The 19457-nt window shown below is 40.2% G+C and overlaps 1 protein-coding gene across 4 annotated transcripts; it reads right to left on the bottom strand.

Moving 5' to 3' along the window:
• Nucleotides 1-1741: 1741 nt before the first annotated feature.
• IA-2 (tyrosine phosphatase IA-2) lies at nucleotides 1742-17668 on the bottom strand. 4 transcript variants are annotated; one of them, XM_065491224.1, is made up of 16 exons: nucleotides 17478-17668; nucleotides 9878-9931; nucleotides 9627-9819; nucleotides 8767-8984; nucleotides 8235-8426; nucleotides 8010-8167; nucleotides 7051-7146; nucleotides 6820-6989; nucleotides 6515-6764; nucleotides 5720-6054; nucleotides 5266-5320; nucleotides 5110-5214; nucleotides 4936-5052; nucleotides 4687-4884; nucleotides 4025-4191; nucleotides 1742-3456 (listed from the first exon to the last, which is right to left on the bottom strand). In XM_065491224.1, exons 1-16 carry the CDS (start codon nucleotides 17572-17574, stop codon nucleotides 3192-3194), a joined length of 2670 nt encoding a protein of 889 aa, XP_065347296.1. In that variant the 5' UTR covers nucleotides 17575-17668; the 3' UTR covers nucleotides 1742-3191. The 4 variants fall into 4 exon arrangements, with proteins under 4 accessions (XP_065347296.1, XP_065347297.1, XP_065347294.1 ...); XM_065491225.1 differs by having other exon boundaries at nucleotides 6515-6752; XM_065491222.1 differs by having other exon boundaries at nucleotides 4687-5052.
• Nucleotides 17669-19457: the final 1789 nt, after the last annotated feature.

Below are 19457 nucleotides of genomic sequence, written 5' to 3'. Positions count from 1 at the left end.
CACAAAAACACAGAAAGTGTGACTGCAAAGTACCCTTCATTCCAGCCTCTAACGAAAGTCTAAACCTGTGTATATCGGACAATTTGAAATTGGCCAATAAGTCACGATGCAGTCGTCGTTCTTTTGTCGTCAAATGCCGACTTGGTAGATAGCCTCTGCACAGCCGGGAGCGCTACTGCCGCTTGATTTTCAGATAATTATGTCCTTGAAACTCACTGAGACGGGAAAAAACACGATGCTTTCCCAACTACTTGGTTAGCTTTAAGTTGAGGGGTGTTTATTACGTATCCCGGGTGGGCCACTTTTCGGACCCCGCCACCCCTGCAAGTGAAAGTGCCAAAAAGCATCGATGCTTCACACGGACTGGCACTCTTTCTTTTTTTATATCTCCCCTAGAAACGTCTTTCGGACAAAAAGATCTAAATACCTTCACATATTATTAAAAAAATTAATACCATACGTTGATTCAAAAAAATCAACTCTAAATTGTTTTATGTTTTGTGATATAAAAACTTGGAATTTAAAAAACGAACTATAAGTGAGATTGGGTTTGCATATTAACAGTCCCAGAGACGTGCTAGAGATATCGTAGAAATGTGAAAAAAATTATTTGTAGCCCTCCCAAAGAAGGCCTACTCTCGTTTTTGGAGTAATTAACATGTGTGGTGCGCGGAAAACAGAAGCAAAAAGTGCCATATTTGCGAAAATAGACATGAACTTGTACAGTGAAAGCGATGCAAAAATGAGACCAAGAAGCCGAGATAAACGGGAAGTGACGCATTAAAAAGAGTAACAGACCGTAACTTAAAAGTGATCTGAAAGAACTCCGATTTACACTGCAACTGTAAGTAGTTGAAGAATATCATGATTGGGCTTATCGTTTTATCAAGAGAAAGAACTGCTAAGGAAACGATTCAGAGAATTTCGTGTGATTTTTGTCATAAGAATTAATTAGTGTTGTCTTTGTGTAAGAAGTTGAGAGATTTGACACCGTTTGTTATTGATTAAAGAAAAATGTATCATTTTGATTGATTGATTGATGTCTAGCGTGGTCGCGATCACACAAACCTTGTATACCGAAATCGAGGCTCGTGTTCAACTCGAGGAATTACGTGTGTGGAATTGAGCAGGTTCGTCGAGTTGGATTCGATTGCGCGCATTCTTGCCATGATGTGTAAAAAAACGAGTGAAACGGACATTTTCAACGCAAATGAAAAATGAATCTGTGGTAGAAAGATGATTTTTATGTAGTTTCGGTGCCTTTTTGCGCACGGAAAAAGGCCGCTGCTTTTTCAGAATCCACGAATACATTTTTTCCACCATCTTTCCAAACATGCAAATCAATTAAGAGTAACAAATACCATTTAAAGCGCAAGAGTGTAGAGGGTAGCATTTTTGGAAGAAAAAAAAAACAAATCACATAACAATTTGTCAACTTTTTTGAGAAGACACACTGGAATGTATTTATTTGCCTATCGATTTTATTTTGTATTTTGATTTTCATTTTATTTATGTGTACTACAAACCCTGTAGTGCTGCACTTAATAATAAACTGCTGTATCATAAATAACTAATATATATATTAAAAATGCACAAAAAACGGAGTATTTATTTCACGTTCCCCAAATCAATGAAGGTGAGAATTGTTTGGCTTAGTGATCGATCAAAGGCGATTTTTGCTGAGCTCCCAATCGTTGCAAATTTAAGGAATTTTTTAGAAGGTGGAATGAAATACCTGGAGTTGCTTCCACTGAAATGTAACTTTATTGGCCTTAATTACAATGTTCTTAATTGTGTGTGCTATTTTGTGATGAGGACAAAGTGTATCGGAGAAAAAACACCGGTAGTTTTGAGTCGGGGACGACAAACGTAAACACGATCTTCATCGGTTTGTTTTCATCTACTTTTTCCAGAGCAAAGAGGAAAAATGAGAGTGTGCGATATAGAAGCGTTCTCGTATTATAATTACTTGGTTTTGTAGACGTAGGCCTGCTTTCCGCTCTTTCAACACATACACACAAAAATAGCTTGGATAACAACATGAACTATTTCGCACAGCATGGGTAATAACATCGATAGAGATTAAATTGTATAATATAATGATTACGTTTTCAAACGTGCATCAAATGTTTTCCTCGGGTGACAATCAAAAAGAGGGATCGGGGATACCAATGATTTCGTAGCCACAGTAAGTCTGATCAATTGACATGTTTCATTACTCGATGAGGATAAAATTCGGTGAGAAGGAACCTGAGCTCTATATATTTAGTGTCAGCGAAAGAAAGCATTTTTTTCGTGAGTTTTTCTATAGCAAATCGATAAATGAAAGAGAAAATAGGAAAATAGATCCAATCTGCGTATTATTCTTTTCACTCCTGCTGTTAAGTGTCATATAAAAATAGAGAAAGTTTTTTGTCTCGTTAAAAGAATATAAACGCTGGGCTGGAAAGCAAGAGTTGAATTAAAAAGGGAGAAACGAGAGCTGGTGGGGGGAGCGGGGCGCCAAAGGGCGGCTCTGAGCCGGTGGTGACGTCAGTCTGTGGACAATACTGGAGGTATTTGAGAGGCTGGGGTTCAAATACCCCCAGAGTGCCCGGCACAAAAGTCATCATCGGCCGGAAAAAAGAGCAGAGCTGTTAAACTCTATTTCATGTATATAATTAATTCATATATCATATTCCATGCTACTTTGCTAAAATATTTCTGCATATTTAAACACGTATTATACGTTAAATATTCGGTAGTAGTATTTTATATCTGCGTATGATTTTATATCTTGTGTCTCAATAAATACACATCGCTTCGTAATTCGACTGACTAGAACGTAAAACACGAGAGAGATAGTGTGTGTGTTGAATTTGCGTTGTAACAATAATTTTTAATTAATAATATTCGTGTGTGTTGTGTGTGTATAATGATGATGGATCCGCTACATGCTAATAGTTGAACGTGTGTCCGCAAATAAATCGGTAGAGAGAGAAGAAAACCGGGAACGAAAGAGGCGTCGCGTGAACTTGCTGTGTGTCGAGAACCGTCAGCTCGTACGGCGCCGCGGCCCGGGGGCCCCGCGGGGACGGGGCCGCGGGGCGGCGGCGCCCCCGTGAGGTCGCCGGGTCGTCAGCCCGGCGGGCACTGCGCCTTGGCAGTGTCGCCGCGCGGGCTTTTTTTTTGTTTCGTTATTTATCAGACTACTACTGAGGCAGGGCCTTGAGGATAGCGTGCACCTCCTCGGCCACGGCCATCAGCACCAACTCGAACTGCGCCTTCGAGCGAACCATGCCGGCCCGCTGGTCACGGATGTGCTCCAGGGTGGCCGCGATGTCGATCTCCTTGGCCCCCTTGGCCATGCGGTTGAGCACCATGTCCAACAGGCAGTACGTGCCCGTCCGACCGGCGCCGTCGCTACAGTGCACCACGATCGGACACGACCGGCCTCGGTATGACTTGTTCACTTTCCTGCAAGACAAACACCAAAATGCAATAGCTGATTTTTAGATCAGGATGTATTTTTTAAAAGTACTTTCTGCTTTTTATCAAAGCATTTAATTTTATTAGCAAATGTACTTTCATTTTGTTTGGAAATTTAAGTTTTTTTAAAAAAAAATATAATTTTATCAAATCTGGTTGTACTTTTTATAATTTAAAAAGGAAAATTAGGAAATAAGGAAAAGGAACAAATTGATAAAGTAATTTTCGCAAGGTTGACACGGAGAAAAAATATTACAACACATTTTTTGTATATTTCAATCCTAAAATTACCCTTTAGAAACATTTTCTTTCCCTTCATTATTCCTATTTATCCTTCCGTTCCAAATTTCTTTGGAATTATTTAATGAAAACATATCGTTGTTCTTGGAAATTTTATATAAAAAATGTTTCTAGATTTATAAAATTTAAAGAAAAAATATTCACGTACGTATACTTTTCTCCTTTTTTTTCTAGGATTTTATTTTATAATTCGAAGCGTTTTGAACGTTTTGTTGAATTTAAAAGAGAACAAATAAATATCAGAAAATAAATTTACCTTCTAAACTCGAGCAGAGCCTTGATGGAATGAGGAACTCCGCCTTCCGGCCAAGACAAGAAGTGGAACTGGGTGACCGTTCTCGTCTCGCCCGTCTTCACGTTCTTCAGGTAGAAACTCCTGACCAGGTAGTCGTCGCACCAGACGTGCTCGCTAACTAAGTGGACCTGCACCGACGAGGGAAATTTCATCAGTTTTTAAAAGTTTCCTAAGTTTGCATAGTGAAACTAAAATGGTGATAATTTTAAATTTGACGTTTTTTGGGGATTTTTCACGAGAATGAAATTTTGAAGTGTCCCCTAAACCCTTCAGCTGTTCAAGGGAGCGAGGGTTACGAGTCTAACGGTGTGTAGTTGTTGGAATTCTGACCGATAAAATCCGAGATTTGGAGTTGACAATATACATTAAAACACGAATTTTTCGTATTTCGAAGTGAAATATCTCGAAAAAAGGGAACTCTGAAATTTTCACAATAAGTTCAAAATTGTTATACAACATCCATTAACCATATTTTTAAAAATCCAAAATCGGAAGTTCCTTTTCAAAATGTTAATTATAAACTGAAATTCAGAACAGTGACGTTTGCCCTCCCTAAATTCTAGGACGCTTAACAACACGCTTCTACCAATATTCCTGTAAACTCTAATGAAAATAACGCGCACCTCATAGATGTGGTAGAGGCCAGATCCCTCCTCAGGCCAGTAACGGTGGCACATGGCTGCGCCGTTTTCGTTCAGTCTAGTCAGCATGACCATCACCACGCTGCCCTGCTCCCACACCATCTGCCAGAAGTCGGCCACCGTCTGCTCCAGCGGCCCCTGCGTCGCAATGTACGCCGGGTTGCGTGGATCGTGATCGGTCTGCCGGGCAAAAATTGTAATCAAAACGTAAAATAATAAAATCCAACTCACGATTGACGAAGCGTTGATGTAATCGGAGCCATTGGCGTTGGCCAAAGCGTTCAACATGACCCGCGAGTGGTCGTAGGGCAAAGCGTTCTCGTACCTGTTCCTCGGCTTGTTCTCCGACTGTCAATTACATGGTTAGAAAAATGTTTGATTTGTTTTAAATCGACGTTTTAATACCATCGAAGCAATAGTTGTTTCGTTTGGCTCAGCTTCATACGCGCACAGGCCTGCCCATTCCTGATCCAGTCGTCCTTTGTTGTGCAGGTGGTCCTCCATGTATGACTGGAAAGTTGTAATTTAGTTGATGTTTTTTTTATATCCACAAATACTCACCAAAACCATGTGCCCTGTTGAAATGTCCATGTTGGTCAACGCCGACTCTTCGCTCCTGAAAAACAAATAAATGCTTGAAATTAGTTTTTTTTTTAAATAAACTAAAACATCAAATTAACATAACATTAAAATTTCTCTCGGTTAAGGGAGCTTTCCCCTTGCCTTAATTTTTACGGGCAGTGTGGCTTATATATTTTTAAATTAAATTAAAAAACATCATTGTTTATTAAATCACGGAATTTTATATCTAAATAACCCGGAGTAAAAATAATGTTTGCAGGGATAAAAAACGAGTTGAAAATTTTCGTTTTTCTTGCCTTCATTTTTGGTTACTTTTTATTATTGGGTTAATTGTTTATTAATTTCCCTAGCAAGATCAAGTTTATTTTTTATATAAAAAAGGCACAAACCAAACAAGCAAGAAATTTTCCCGAATATAAAATAATTTTCTCACCAAGAGGACGTGCTGCTGCGGTTACTGTTGGGACTGTTGTTGCCGTCGCCTTCCTTGGACAGGCTGACGACGCGCTGTGGGCCGCAAACCTCACCCTTCTCCGCCTTGGTAGCCATTCTGGCGCGACACAGGTCCTGGTAGTCCTTGCTGGCCTGATCAGGGTTGTTCAGCTGCTGCAACTTGGCCTTGCTCTTGGCGTGCCGGCCGAGCAGCACGAGCAAAGCGGCCGCCACGGCGCCCGCGAACAACACGCCGCTCACCAACAGGCCCAGGATCAAGATCTGTCGCTCCGTCTCAGCACCAGTGCCAATCGCCGACGCATTTGGCAGCTTGTTCTGGTTAAAAAATTAAAAGAAATTATGTTTTTTCGTTTTTGGTTTTGTTTTTAAATATTAATTTAATATTTTGATTTTGCGCTAATCCTGGTAAAAATGTATGACTACAATTAGAGTTATTACTCATTCAGTTTGAATATTTTCAAATTTTTACGATTTTAATTTTTAATTTGTTAGCGAATTTAACTGAAATTTAAAATAATCTGAGTATTGTCATAATTATTTAAATTAATTAATTTGTGCAAATTAGTATAATTTTGAATGTATTAAAAACTAAATTTAAATTTAGATTTTAATTCTAAACAGCTAAGCATTAATTAATTTAATTGTAATTTACAATCTACATCCGAGATGCAACCTCTTCATTAATATTTAAACTCATTCAGCGAATATGAAAGATATGTTCAACCAATTAATTACGGTGCATAATTCATAGCAATCAATAATTTTAATTAATTACCTTATCCCCGATGCCAGAAGTAGAAACTTCGACACCAATGAGGTCTTTGAGTTGCTGCTTCATGCTTTCGACCCTCCTCGCCACCTCGCTGGCGTTCAAACCCTGTTCGTTGGGCTCTTCCACCTTGAAAGTGACCTCGTTGACATCAACCCTGACGTTGCTCAGGTCGCTGCGGTCCAGGTGCAGGAGGTCAGCAATGGCGTTCACCACGTCGGCACCCTGCTTCCAGCTGTTCACCCTGGACGCACGACTAGAAAGGTATTCATTCGGTTCGACGCGAGAGTCGCGCAAAGCAGAGCACCCACCTGTTCTTGAAGCCGACGTACGCGTAGCTCGGGTCCACTGAGTCCAGGTGTAGGTCATCCTCACCTGGAGGTGGTAGTGGCGGCTGTGGAGGCGGTGGTGGTCGCCGACGCGTCTTGCTCTGCGGCACCTCATTCCTGTCCACTGACAAGTGATTCTCAACCACCTCGCGCTGAGGATTGTTATTTTTTATATTTGATTTATTTTTACAGGCAGGGGTATTTTTAACTCACGGTCAATTGCGATTTGCTTGACTGGTCTGACTGCATCTTTTCCTCCGGTTTTGATCCACTCTCCGTCGAGCCAGTAGGGATTTCGTTCGAATTTACCTGCAAAAAAATAAAAAAAATTCTGTTCAAAAACAAGGCGTTGAAATTTTTTGTTTTATTAAAATTGATATAGTTTTTTAATGCAAATTAGTCGATTTCATAGGGAGTTTTCCATACTTTATGAAAATCGTTTTTTTATTTAAATTATTAGTTTTTTGTCTTTTATATAAAAAAGCTTTTTGCCTCACAATCAGGAATTATTCTTAACATTGATTAATTTGCAGTTTCGTTCCTGGTTGGAGTGGAGGTTTCAAATTACTATTTTAAACCAAAAAGGTATGATTATTTGTTGTTCTTTATTCCAGCGGGGGCCAGATTCGTGCGGCCGGTGGAGTATGGCGCGAAAAAACGGTCACATGAAAATGCGCGAAAAGAACCAAGTTTTCGTCAATATTGTGACATAATTTGCATTACTTGTACTAATTGTGTCTTTTGGATCGTACAAACAAACTCTAAACACTCGTACAGGAATCCAAAGAGAGCTTTTTGCTTCCCACATTCAGACGCCATCCTGGATCTGCGCAGTGGGAACCAATTTTATCGCACATCTGGCCCCCACTGGATAAAATGCTTTCAAAAACTGAAAATCCACTCGAAAACGGTACCGTTCTAACGGAATTAGAGCCCAGGAGAGGACGTACAAATTCAATTTACCAAAACGTGGCAGAGGCAAAGTTTCCTTGAGGAACTTACCGTTTAAATAACTTCATTTCACTTTGCCTAACTTTGATGTAGATTTTATTCTCTTTTGTTGTTACGCTACTCGCTTTCATGGACCAAAAGAAAAAAAATCCCTTTCGACTACTTTGATGTTGACGGAGGCAGGAACTGCATTATGTAAAATAGTTTCAAAGCAAGCTTACGTAAGCGTAGCTGTTTGTGAGGAACGGCGGGCCAGGTTTTTTCACGTCTAGCCGTTCGCGTCGCTTGAAGCCCCAGTCGAGGTCGCCGTACTGCGCCAGAATAGCAGACAAGCGCGACGCCTTCTCGTCTAACGAGCTCTTCCTCTTGCCATCCTCGCCTGCGTAGAATAGTTTTCAAAGTTTTTAGATAGCGGATGGGCCCCGTGTTAATTTTAATGAAAATACCTTGAGGTAGGAAGACTAGTCCACCCTCGGTGTAAGCTGGCTGCGAGGCTGCCAAAAGTTGATCTTCCTGTTCGACGGCGGTCACAGAGGGCATGTTGTCGTCGTTGTTGCCCACTTGCAGACCCAGGTGCCGCGAAAAGTGGAAAGGCTCGTGATTTCCGTCCTTCTTCTCGTATACAAACGGTTCGATTTCTGGGGATATTAGTTAAATTCAAATTAGAATAAAATTTTAATAGATATGCCAATAAACATTTAAGAGGTTATTGTCGTATTTAAAAGCAGCATATTTCTGTAGAATTGCGGAAAATGATCATCTGAGAAAGTTCCATTTAATTTCATCGAAAAATTAAAATAAAATTAAGAAAATTCAATTTTCCAAATTAATCCGCAAGGAACTTTGTCGAATAAAGACAAGACTGCGGTAAATCAACAAATTTCTGGATAATTGGGAAAATAAATTCCTTGATTGAATAGGAAATTTTTCCGCCATTTTATTTTCTTAAAATTTTATGTTTAATAAATAAACACAAACCATTGGTTGTGCTGCGTTGGTCCATGGGAGGGAAGTAGAGTTCATCTGCGAAGTCGGGGTGAGGATTCTTGGCGCTGGGCACGAACCGCACAAAGGCGACGTCTTTGGCGTCAAGGGCGCCGTCAGTGTTTCCTTCGTTCTGCCGCGGAGTTGCCTGCAGGTCCAGGTTGGCCAGCGGACCACACTCTTCTCCGCTCTCATCCTCGTCCAACTCCTCCCTGAAAATTTAAATAAATAGGAAATTATAAACCAACGAAAAAGAACAAAAATATATTTCTTGTAGGTGATTAGGGAAGGACTTTGTTTATTGCGGGTAGGATGAAGGTTAAGCCTTGTTATTCCGTGCTAGAAAACTGATATTTTTTTTTGATAAATCTTTTAAGTCTGAAATCGCGCTGGCAATGAAAGAATGAGTTTATTTTTTGCTTCATTTTTAACTTATTTTTATTTTTTTTATAACAGGATTTTCCATAAGTCTGCTAACTTCAATTAATAGACATTATTTGGGCATAAACATGAAGTTAATTGTATAAGCTGCACTTTTTAGACCTGTTTTACAAAACGAATGACATAACTATTAAGTCACAATTAAGTAAGTCGATACGAGGCCCATTAGCAGCTCCTTATTACAGGCGTCAGGGTCATTTCAATTCATATTAATCACTCGCATAATTACTGAAAACGCTGATAAACTTGAGTATTAAGCGGCCTCTGCTCTATTTCCTGATAAAGCGACCAAAAATATCACCAACCATTACATTGTGGTTTTATCCCTATCAGCGGCGGCAGCAGATTAAATAAATTTGCCGCAATTTCTTGGTATCGCCGGCTGAGAAGTGGAGCGAAAAATCAGAGCTTACCCTAGCTGCAGGGTGCGCAGCGACGCCTGCATGACGCACTGCGTGTACGCGTGGCTCCAGCGGAAACCGGCCTCGAAGAGCCGCGACATCTGCGACTCAAGCAGCTGCAGCTCATCGGTGCCGAGTTCTCGCCGGTGCAGGAACTCCTCGGACACGTGGCCGTATAGTGGAAGACACCGGCCGAATGCATAGTCTGGTGGACAAATTCGGATTGAATTAAATTGGGCTTGCGGTTTTATTTGTTGGATTACCGTCAAAACACCACTCGAACTCCTCGGCGCATAAGTCTGAGCTAAATAGACATCCTGAAACGAAAAAGGGAAGATTTAATACATTTCAAAGGGAAATTTAGCAATAGAGAATATATTTAAACTAAAAAACCCTTGTGGTACTACGTTACAAAATAGTTTAAATTAGCTAACCTTTTTAGAGTTTTGAATTATTTGTTTTTTCGGGAAGAGCAAAACCTGCAGAAAATTTTTATCGATTTCAGAAATACCTCATAATTTTTTTATTATTTTGGTGTCAGTAACAGAACCTAGAAAACCTAGAAAAATGAAACTGAAAAATTTGATCTAAATTGAAAAAAGGGTTGACAGATTATGAAACATTCAGGAATTTTTCCGTAAATAACTTCTAAACTCGCTTATTATTATAGATGTTTATTCTCACTTAAATACAAATATACAAATACATCAATAAAACAAGTCAGAAGTAGAAAAAATGAAGTGAGAAAAATTGTGTGATTAAAGTGATTAAAAATTGATTCTGTATAGCAACTGACGTATTTCATTCATTTTCCGTTTTTTACTTTATTTAAAGCATTTCCCCTTCGTCTTTTCTTAATATTTATCATTCATAATATTCACATATATCACCGCATGCGTGACAGATACATTTTTACTGCCTTGAGCTCAAGATCCGCACATTAGCAGAGAGCTATAATTTATGTGCGAAAAGAATGTTTGCCTTTTTTATCTTCGCAGCGCAGGATGTAATTAAATTCAGAACGCAGCAGGTGTCTGCCCGACGTGGGCGAGCAAACGAAAGGGCCATTTTCGATAAGCGGCCAATTTTATCGCCCTTGTATGTGCCGACGAATCGCTTTCTTCCCTTTTATCACCAGGCCAAAACGCCGCCGAAGCGACCAACGCACGAGGAAAAACCTACTATAGCTCTTTTTTATCATATATATACGTAACGAGCTCAAAAGCTTTTTCCGTAATAAACCGCCCCTGAAAAATCCAGCGCTGAAAACTAAATTTGAATTATGCACTGAGCAAATATTGTGCGGAACTAGACTGGATGGAGAGCAGGTGCTTAAATCGGGGAGTTTGAAAGCATTTCTCGGTCGGCGGGGCGTGCAGGTGCGACCCACAAATCGTAGCTGCTGGCGCAATTTATCGATTCGGTCACATTTGTTTCAAACAACACACGCCACGCACATTAGGCATTTGCCATTTCGCAGCCTAATCCGAGGGGGCGTCTAACTACCTTCGTAATCCAAAATGGTCGGCTCCATTGTGTCTAAAAATAATATTTTAGAAATGATGCGGACAATAAAAGCTGCTATTTGCTTGAACAACTCTGAATGCGGGGCTCAAAATAAACCCGTCAAAGGATTTTCCTCTTTCAGTCTCAGAATTGGTCTTATAGCCGTGAATGAATGAGTATTTTCTCCCATTTGGAAAAGCTTCGTGGCTGAGAGGAGGTGCTCTTGACGGTTTTAGAACCAGCGAGAAGTACCTGTTGATGCTACAAGCAGGCGATCGATGCCGGCCACCCCTGCCGCCCCTCACACCCCCGTGACAAGGGTTGGCGTGGCGTGGCATGCCATGGCGCATCCACTCCGTCCGCTTCTGTTAATTCTAGTTAGTTGACGCCTAAATTGACTTAATTTATCTTTGAGACAGTTTTTCGCCGAAATGCTGCCTTACCCAAAGCCCGAAATTGCATTACACCTCCGCAACAAAGCTTAATTAAAACGCATTTCCCGGCATAATACGAAAGGGAACGGAATTTCTTAATAGAGATCGTTGAGCAAAAAGGAGGAAAAGACTGGAAATTACTTAAATATACCACACGCTACATTAAAAGGGGCCTCTGATTCCAAATTTTTGTTGTGCCCCTGTGTAGGTTTGGACATTCAAAATGGGAATGAAAATTTAGGATCACTATGGAAGATAAAATACGATGCTTTATTTATCATTTCATGATGAATAATTGAACATGAGCGTCAGTACGCAGGAAGTAGCAATTCACATCGTTTGTTTCCTTCCCAAAAATTACCGATAACAGCTGTATTTTTTAATACAGAGCGTAAAAATTAATCATTAAAAACTTTCTGGAAAAAAATTATATTATTTATTTTCATCTTTCCAATGCTAAAATAGTGAAATTTTACATTTTTCCGGGAGCGAAAAAGTGGGTTGAAGGGGTTAACTATGAGAAGTCATGAGAAGTCTAATGGTGTGTGATTTTTTCAAAAGCTGACCTTTAAAAGCCGAGATATATGCGTGACAATATTAAAAAAACGGTAAAAGCACCATTTTGGTACTTTTTTTTCAAAAAAAAATATGAGGGCAAAATATCATTCCGAATTTTGACACTATAAACCAACATAATTTTTTGCTCTTTACAAGAAGACTAATTATCAAAATTAAAAAAATATATGTTCGTTTTCAAAGACGGGTACCATATCGAAAAATCGATTTCAGTGACCATGACCTTTGATCTACTACTTTAGAATCAACGGGAAAGTTGTTTCACTCGATGTAACTAGTTCCACAAATGAGGGTATGCTGGTTTTTTAATGGCATTGTTGGTCAAATGGTGCCTAGTTTCAGTAAAAAAAACATAACATAATCAAGATCCACAGACCCCTGTCAGAACTATTAACCTTATCTGGACAGCCCCAATTAGTTATTTTTAGACGAAAAACATAGTGTAGCACTAACATAAAATTTAAAATTTTCTCTCTTATTTTGCATTCAATATTATTGTCGAAACGATTAATTAATTTCAATCATTTTCAAATATGAAAAATGGGAAACACTACAAAGTTTCAGATGTACCCTTAATCTAAATTTTAATCATCTATGCAGAAAATCTCGCACGATAAAGAAAAAACAAATTTCCCATGAAAAGACTAAAGTTGATCCTCTGCCCAATCTAAACCCTCCGCCCAGATGTGACGGGACAAACGCAATAATTATTATTTCACTTGCCATGCCGAAATATAATCTCGTTCGTTAAGCGTATCTTTTTTTCGAGAAGACCAGTTAAGCCTAAAATGCAAACGAGCTCGTTAAAAATCCTCCCGTCCGTGCTTATACTCTGGGAAAAAAGATCCAACCCGAAATCAATACGGTGACGTCAGAGGATCCAGAACAAACTGCGGGGCCGCATGAATGGAGAGCGCACTCACACGCGCACGCGAGTTTTGCATCTTTATTGTAGTAGCAAATTAATAAACAATAATTTAAATTGTTTTGCCCACCGCCCACTCTCGTTGGTTAATTAGAGTAGGTGCAGGGCGCAAATCTGGGGGTGAAAATCGACTGTCAACCGCCCGCCCCGCCGCCCACACAGCGTTGGCGGCGGCGCCGGCGCCGCAACTGACGTCATCAGCGCCACCCACTCGTTCGCAGGCCGTGATATTGATTCGCTGTTCGCCCGCTCGCCACTCATCTCCTCAGGAGAAAAGCAAAGAGAGCCGCCAGCCGAGACGCACGGCATGTAACAAAAACAAGGTGGATTATTTTCTGTGATGCGTAGAATTCATTTGGTAACGACGTGGAGATTAAATTTCACCTTCCTGAGTGTGTAAACTCGTGGGAATTGAATAGACCATTAATTCGTGCTGAATTTAATGAGACAGGAATATTCTAAATGAGAGAGAAAGGTATTAATTATTCATAATTAAAGAGCGCGTTATTAAAAATACTACATTCAAAAGTGTCAAGCAAAAAATACCATGCATATAGATGGGAAAAACTGCTCAGGCAAGAGATTATAAGGGCATTTCTTGAGCACTCTGAAGGCGTCTAAAGGGTCAAATTGCAAATACACATTTTCTGAAAGCTCTCGGTTTGCAATCTAGGAGATTGAACCAATACAAAGCCCGTCAGGCGTCGTAAAAGTAGCTACACATGGGAATAAATTTTATCGATCACCCGAGGGCTACCCTGACGCCAGGGTTCGATTTCTCATATATTCTGATGGCCTTTTCTGACCTCAGGAGTGACAAAAAGCATATTCCAAAGGTTAAAATAAATCAATCGTGCAATTTTGATTTTCTTACTTGTCACCTGAACTAAAAAAAGCTTTGATCCTTTTGTTTCTCGAAAACTACAAGTTACACCATCCTGAAAATTTCTAAGCATGTTACATACACTCAGGGCAAGATTTCATCCAATACTTTCAATATATAAAACAAATAAATTTCGAGATATTAAAAAAATAAAAAATAAAACAATTATTTAAATTTAGAAAATTTTTTAAATTGTTTAGAGTTTAAAAGCTGTAGGCTGTCCATGGCATCTTTTGGCTCAAAGTGTAATGTCCTAACATAATTAGAACTCGAGATATTCTCATTTTTGTGAACGCCGACAGGCCCGTTTTTCCAGGAAAAAGCAATACATAAGTTTTTTTCGACAAACTTGGCTATTTCGACGTCTCTATAGCAACAACATTGCAAAAGTTCAGGATGGTGTGCTCCAACAAATTTCTACGAAATTTCCAGTGGAAACACCCTTTTGTGATTTAGTTTTAGTGCCGTTGAATTCTCTATTCCATTAAATTCCTGCTTTTAACAGTCTTGGCTGTTAAAATGAGACAATTTACCCCATATGTCTACATATCTTCTCCAAAGCCTCACCGTCTGCTGCTTTTGCGTCACAAGTGTGTGCTGCAATTAATGCCGCATTTAATAACCTCTTCTCGTCCCCGTTATGGCTCATGAAATATTCAACCCGCGGAGCCATTTGCGGCTATTTTTGTGAGCGATCCTTTGGGCGTCTCCCCGCAATTCGCCGGAATCGCGTGTCCTGATCCGATCTGCTGGCTATTTCCAACCCTTTGACGCCGACCTGTTGTTCCTGCTTGACCTCTGCGCAACCCCTGTTTCGTAATCAAAGCTGCCCGACGCGCAATTCGGCACTGCGGCTTGATTGATCAGCCAACTATGAGGCGCGTCACAAAAAAGGATCGCCGCTTTATGCAACCAGTTGGACGCGCGCGTCAATCGGCACAGCATCCAAATTGCCTCTACTCTTTGTTTCTCTCGAAAATAGCCTTGCACCCCCCGATTACACAAAACGAACCGCAATTATGGAAGCCCGGTTGCTGAGAAAAAGGGAACTTGATTAAAACGCTAGGCATTCTTGCTCTCGGGAAGCCAAATTAAAAATGAGTATAGCACTGCGAGAGAGAAGCATGCCTCTGAAATTCCTTACAAAAGGAATGCTTTTAAAATGACTAATTGCAGAAGCAACCACTTGGAAACATTGTTTCTTTTTCTTTTAAATTAAATTCTCACTTTGGTGTCTCTAAGTTGGAATTTAATGGAAATAAGGAGAGAAATTTAATTAAAAACACATCATCGAGTGTAATTAATTCACTTTAAAAAACTACAATTTTAATGTTTAACAGGTTGCCTCTAAAGTGTGCATAAATGAAATCAGGACCCAGTAACGGTTAAATTTCAGATTTTACTAAATTTCTCGAAATATTAAACGGTTTATCAATGATTCATCGCTTAATTTCGATTCATCTCATTTATCCAAGGATGTGTATTATGAGCTAAAATTTCTAATATTTTGATTATTTCATAAAAGGCATAGATTTCTTTCTTAAATATTTACTGTCTTTAAACAATGGACAAAACCGGGCCTAGCCTCCTTTTATCGTGTTCTGGGTCATCTGAATGGTGCATTTCGCGAAAATATGAATCTTGTTCACTTCCGTTGGTACCCACGCATGAGGGCTGCTAAATCGTCGATTCACTATCTCGCGCGGGCGATAACGGCGAGCGCTGGGACAATATACTGCGTAGCTGTAAATCGACGTATGTTTTTTTCACTATGTGTGATTTCCCTCGTGGGATGAACGGCGTCGAGTGATTGATTCAAGTCCGCGGAAATGGCCAAATTAAGTTTGCTCTCGGTCTAAAGTCCCGCGAGTGGCACTCGGAAATCGAATTTCCAAATTCAACGCGGCTGACTTGGTGACGGCAAAAGCTAATTACCGCACGCGCATGCACTCTTTTCCTTGACTTTTATAATTAACTATGGTTATGGCAGCAGCGGCGGCACGGAAATTTTTTATCAGCAAGGCTTCAACTCGAGTGAAGGACTTTTCTGCGGTGGCTGAAAAGAACAGGCAGGCCAGAATCCAATTTTGAGTCAACTTTTAATGAATTTGCGCGTGGCATAACATAATTTATTCATCGACCGACCAGGAGGTTGACAAGCACCGTAATTGGCATTTCCATATTTACTTACGTTGAAATAAATGCATTTGACATGTGGGAAAATTCCTCGCCGCGAAGATTTTCCTTAAAAAAAGCAGAACGGATGTTGTTGCGGACAAATTAAAAGAGGATACACGAGATGTGTCATTTTATTCAAACCACTTCTCGTGACCTTCCCTTTTGTTTGCATTTCGTTTAAGATTAATTTAGTTCAACTCTTTCCGGAATGGAGATGAGAAATGTGTTAAAGGCCAAGGTCAATCTTTTAATGAATTTCCAAAAATGGGAAAGGTGAGAAACAGACTATTGATGTTCAAATATAAATGTTGAAAACACGCCAAAAATGTTTGGAAAATTGTACTAGAGGAAAATACAGCAGATATTAAATTCCTTCCACGTTGCAAACTTAAACATTTTCAAATTGAGATGAAGTTAAGAAAAATGATAATCTAATTCTGTAGCGATTTTACCGCAGAGAAACGAAAGCAAAGGTAGAAGGCAACACTTCACTTTTCTCTGGGTGAAAAAAGAAAGAGATTGTCGGCAACATGTCCTGACGCGTGGACCTTGTCATTAGTCCCGGTCATTATCTCCATCCGCGATCATACAGAAGAGAGACAATGAGAAATGGACTCTCCCTTGGGCGAGCGCACCACAGCGGGTAGGATTGTTCGAGTATTTGCTTTGCAACGAGAAGAAACTAGGCCGACGAGCGAATGATTTTAATGTGCACCACATCGTCGGGAATAACACGGGACTTCTCCTAAAGCCCTGATCACGATTTAAATGAAATTTCCATAATGATTTAAAAAGTGTAATAAATTTTTATCTTAAAAACAATCTAATTTTATCAACGGAACCATCATTTATCAATTTAAATATGCCATTTGGAAGTTTGAAGCCGTAAAAATGTTTCTGGTGTTGTTGGTAAATTATTGCTCACGCAGTTTGTTTTAGTAACCGAGCTCAATGTTTTTAAGGCAGGGAGGCTAACATCATCCAAAGTCCCGCGACCATGAAAATGTACCCCTGGAGACTGCGGCTTGACGTTGTAATTTGACTGTCTCGCGGCTGTGGCAAAATTGAAACGACTTTTCAGATAAACAAAAATAGAACGCTTCGCCCGAGAATATATCATTATGATTTGACAGGCGGAATTAATTTGAGCGTCACCAATCATTTTGGCTCCAGAACTGAAAAATTAATCATGTTGAAAGGCAATTTGCGGCGGTGGCGGACGTGCGAAAGTGTCATTCATCATTTCCTCAGCGGCCAAATGCGTTTATAGGCGCAACAAACGTCACGAATCGATCCGTCCATCCATCCCTGCCTGGCGACCTTTTGACACGGAGGTCAGGGTCACGCGCTATTAGACTCACCGATATTTCCGAGGGCCAGGACGGCCGGGGGTCTGAAAAGGGCCGCCTCCAGGAGAAGCAGCAGCAGCAGGCGGCTGGGGGTGGCGCCCCCGGACATGCTGCGAGGGTGACTTCGTTTGGGGGCTCACATGGCGCCAGGTGGGCCGCCCGCCCGCCTGCTCACCATTGTCGAGAATGACGCTAGCCTGCCTCGAGAGTGCCAGAGTGCGGCCCCCGGCCGCCCCACCCCCTCTTCTCCCTCCACGGCCCCTCCGCGTCCACCAGGCCGCAGCAGCGGCTGCGAACAGGTGGCGCCGCCTCTCGTTCTCCGCCGCGCGTTTTTTCGCCCTCGCGGCGCCCACCCGCGGCCGCGTTCTCCGCTCCTCGTTGCGTGATAATTTCTATTGTTTTATCGCCGCACCCACGCGCTTTTCGCATTTTTCGGCCTCGTTAGGAATTTTTCCGATCGCATAGTAATAAATCGTAGAACTTTGAACTCCGCGCGTAGATTGCAGAAATAAAAATCATTTCTAGAAAAGGGGTGTGAACATTTGCAAATGTTCTAGCTGGGTCTATAAATAGAAATGCGGACTTCGCGTGGGTGTCCAGTTGGTGGGGGTTGCTGGGGGCGGCGCTCGATCGGGGTGAATGGGTCCTTTGATATCTTACTCCCTCGCCGCGCGCTCTGTATGTGTGTATATTATTTGCTGATTTACAATGGGCCTCGCAGCCATGGTGCGTGTGCCATTACTTTCGCAACGTTGCACCTGAAGATCTATAAGATCTATCGCAGCTTGTAACTGTCACAATGGACAGTAAAGAAGACGTAAAGTGGCAATTTCAGGCGAGCTTGTACACTGTCGTCACTTAAAAAGAGACACACTTTCATCTGGTCAACAGAATTTACGCCATTTATTCAGGAAAAATAAATAATGGTTAAATGTCTTCCCTCGAGGCTGCTCCTTCCACGGCGAATTGCAAACGTACTTCATCCTCGTTTTGCAAACAGGATGGAAAGTCGACCAAATTACTGTCCGCTGTTTTTTTCTGAAAATAAACAGTAAGACTTTTTGGATAATTAAAACAGAAAGCGGTTGGAAAACATGAAAAAGTCATCATTCCACTGTAATTTATTATGTTGGCGATGAAACCACTTCAAAAATTAATTGTGCGAAAATTTATAGCTGTTTGTTTTCTTCCTCCTTGCACCATCAAGTCAATGACATATATCTCATATCTGCTCTGATTATGTTTAAAATTTTAAATTTATATTATTATTTAACAATTTCAACTTGAATGAAATTAAGCTTGATAGATATTTTCACCACCTGAATTTTTGACTGAAACAAATTTCTTTGCCTCCTTAAAAATACTAAAAGCCACCACACGTTCTCAATCTTCACCATAATAGCGCTCATCCCCGAAAATTTGAACATTTTTGTTCCATTTTTTAAAAGCGAAACCATTTTGTACTGGTTCATCTTCTGGTAAAAAAGCGCAGCCGTGGATAAACTGGATGAACAATAACCGGAAAATCTAATTTGTTTAAAATCTTCTCATTAATTTCCTTTTCGAAAATTTGCGGTGTCACAGTATAAGTGCTCTATTTCATAAAATATACGATATAAAATATATACTGTATTAGCCCTGCTTCATTATCATCTCAGTTACGTCGAAAATCCTGGTTGGAAACGAGCAAAAATCTGCAAAATTCCATGAAAATGACCTGAAAACACAGGCCTAGAATGTCACAATGAAGAATATAATGATTTAAGAGCGAGTTGAAGATACAAAATGAGAAAGATTAAATTTAAATAAGCCAGTTTTTTCGAATCATGGATATTTTTCACGAGCTAAAACTATTTGACAAGACGAATCCAGTTGATGTGTAATTTGGAACTAATCCTAGATATCATCTAGAAAAATTAATAGCTCAATAAAGTTTCAGCACCTAAAATATCTGATCGGCTTAATCATTTTTGCTATATTTCTATAAAATTT

The sequence above is a fragment of the Cloeon dipterum genome, chromosome 4 (genome assembly GCF_949628265.1).
Source record: "Cloeon dipterum chromosome 4, ieCloDipt1.1, whole genome shotgun sequence".
NCBI classification, from domain to species: Eukaryota; Metazoa; Arthropoda; class Insecta; order Ephemeroptera; family Baetidae; genus Cloeon; species Cloeon dipterum.
The sequence above is the reverse complement of the archived record's forward strand: the minus strand, read 5'-3'. Positions and strand labels throughout refer to the sequence as shown.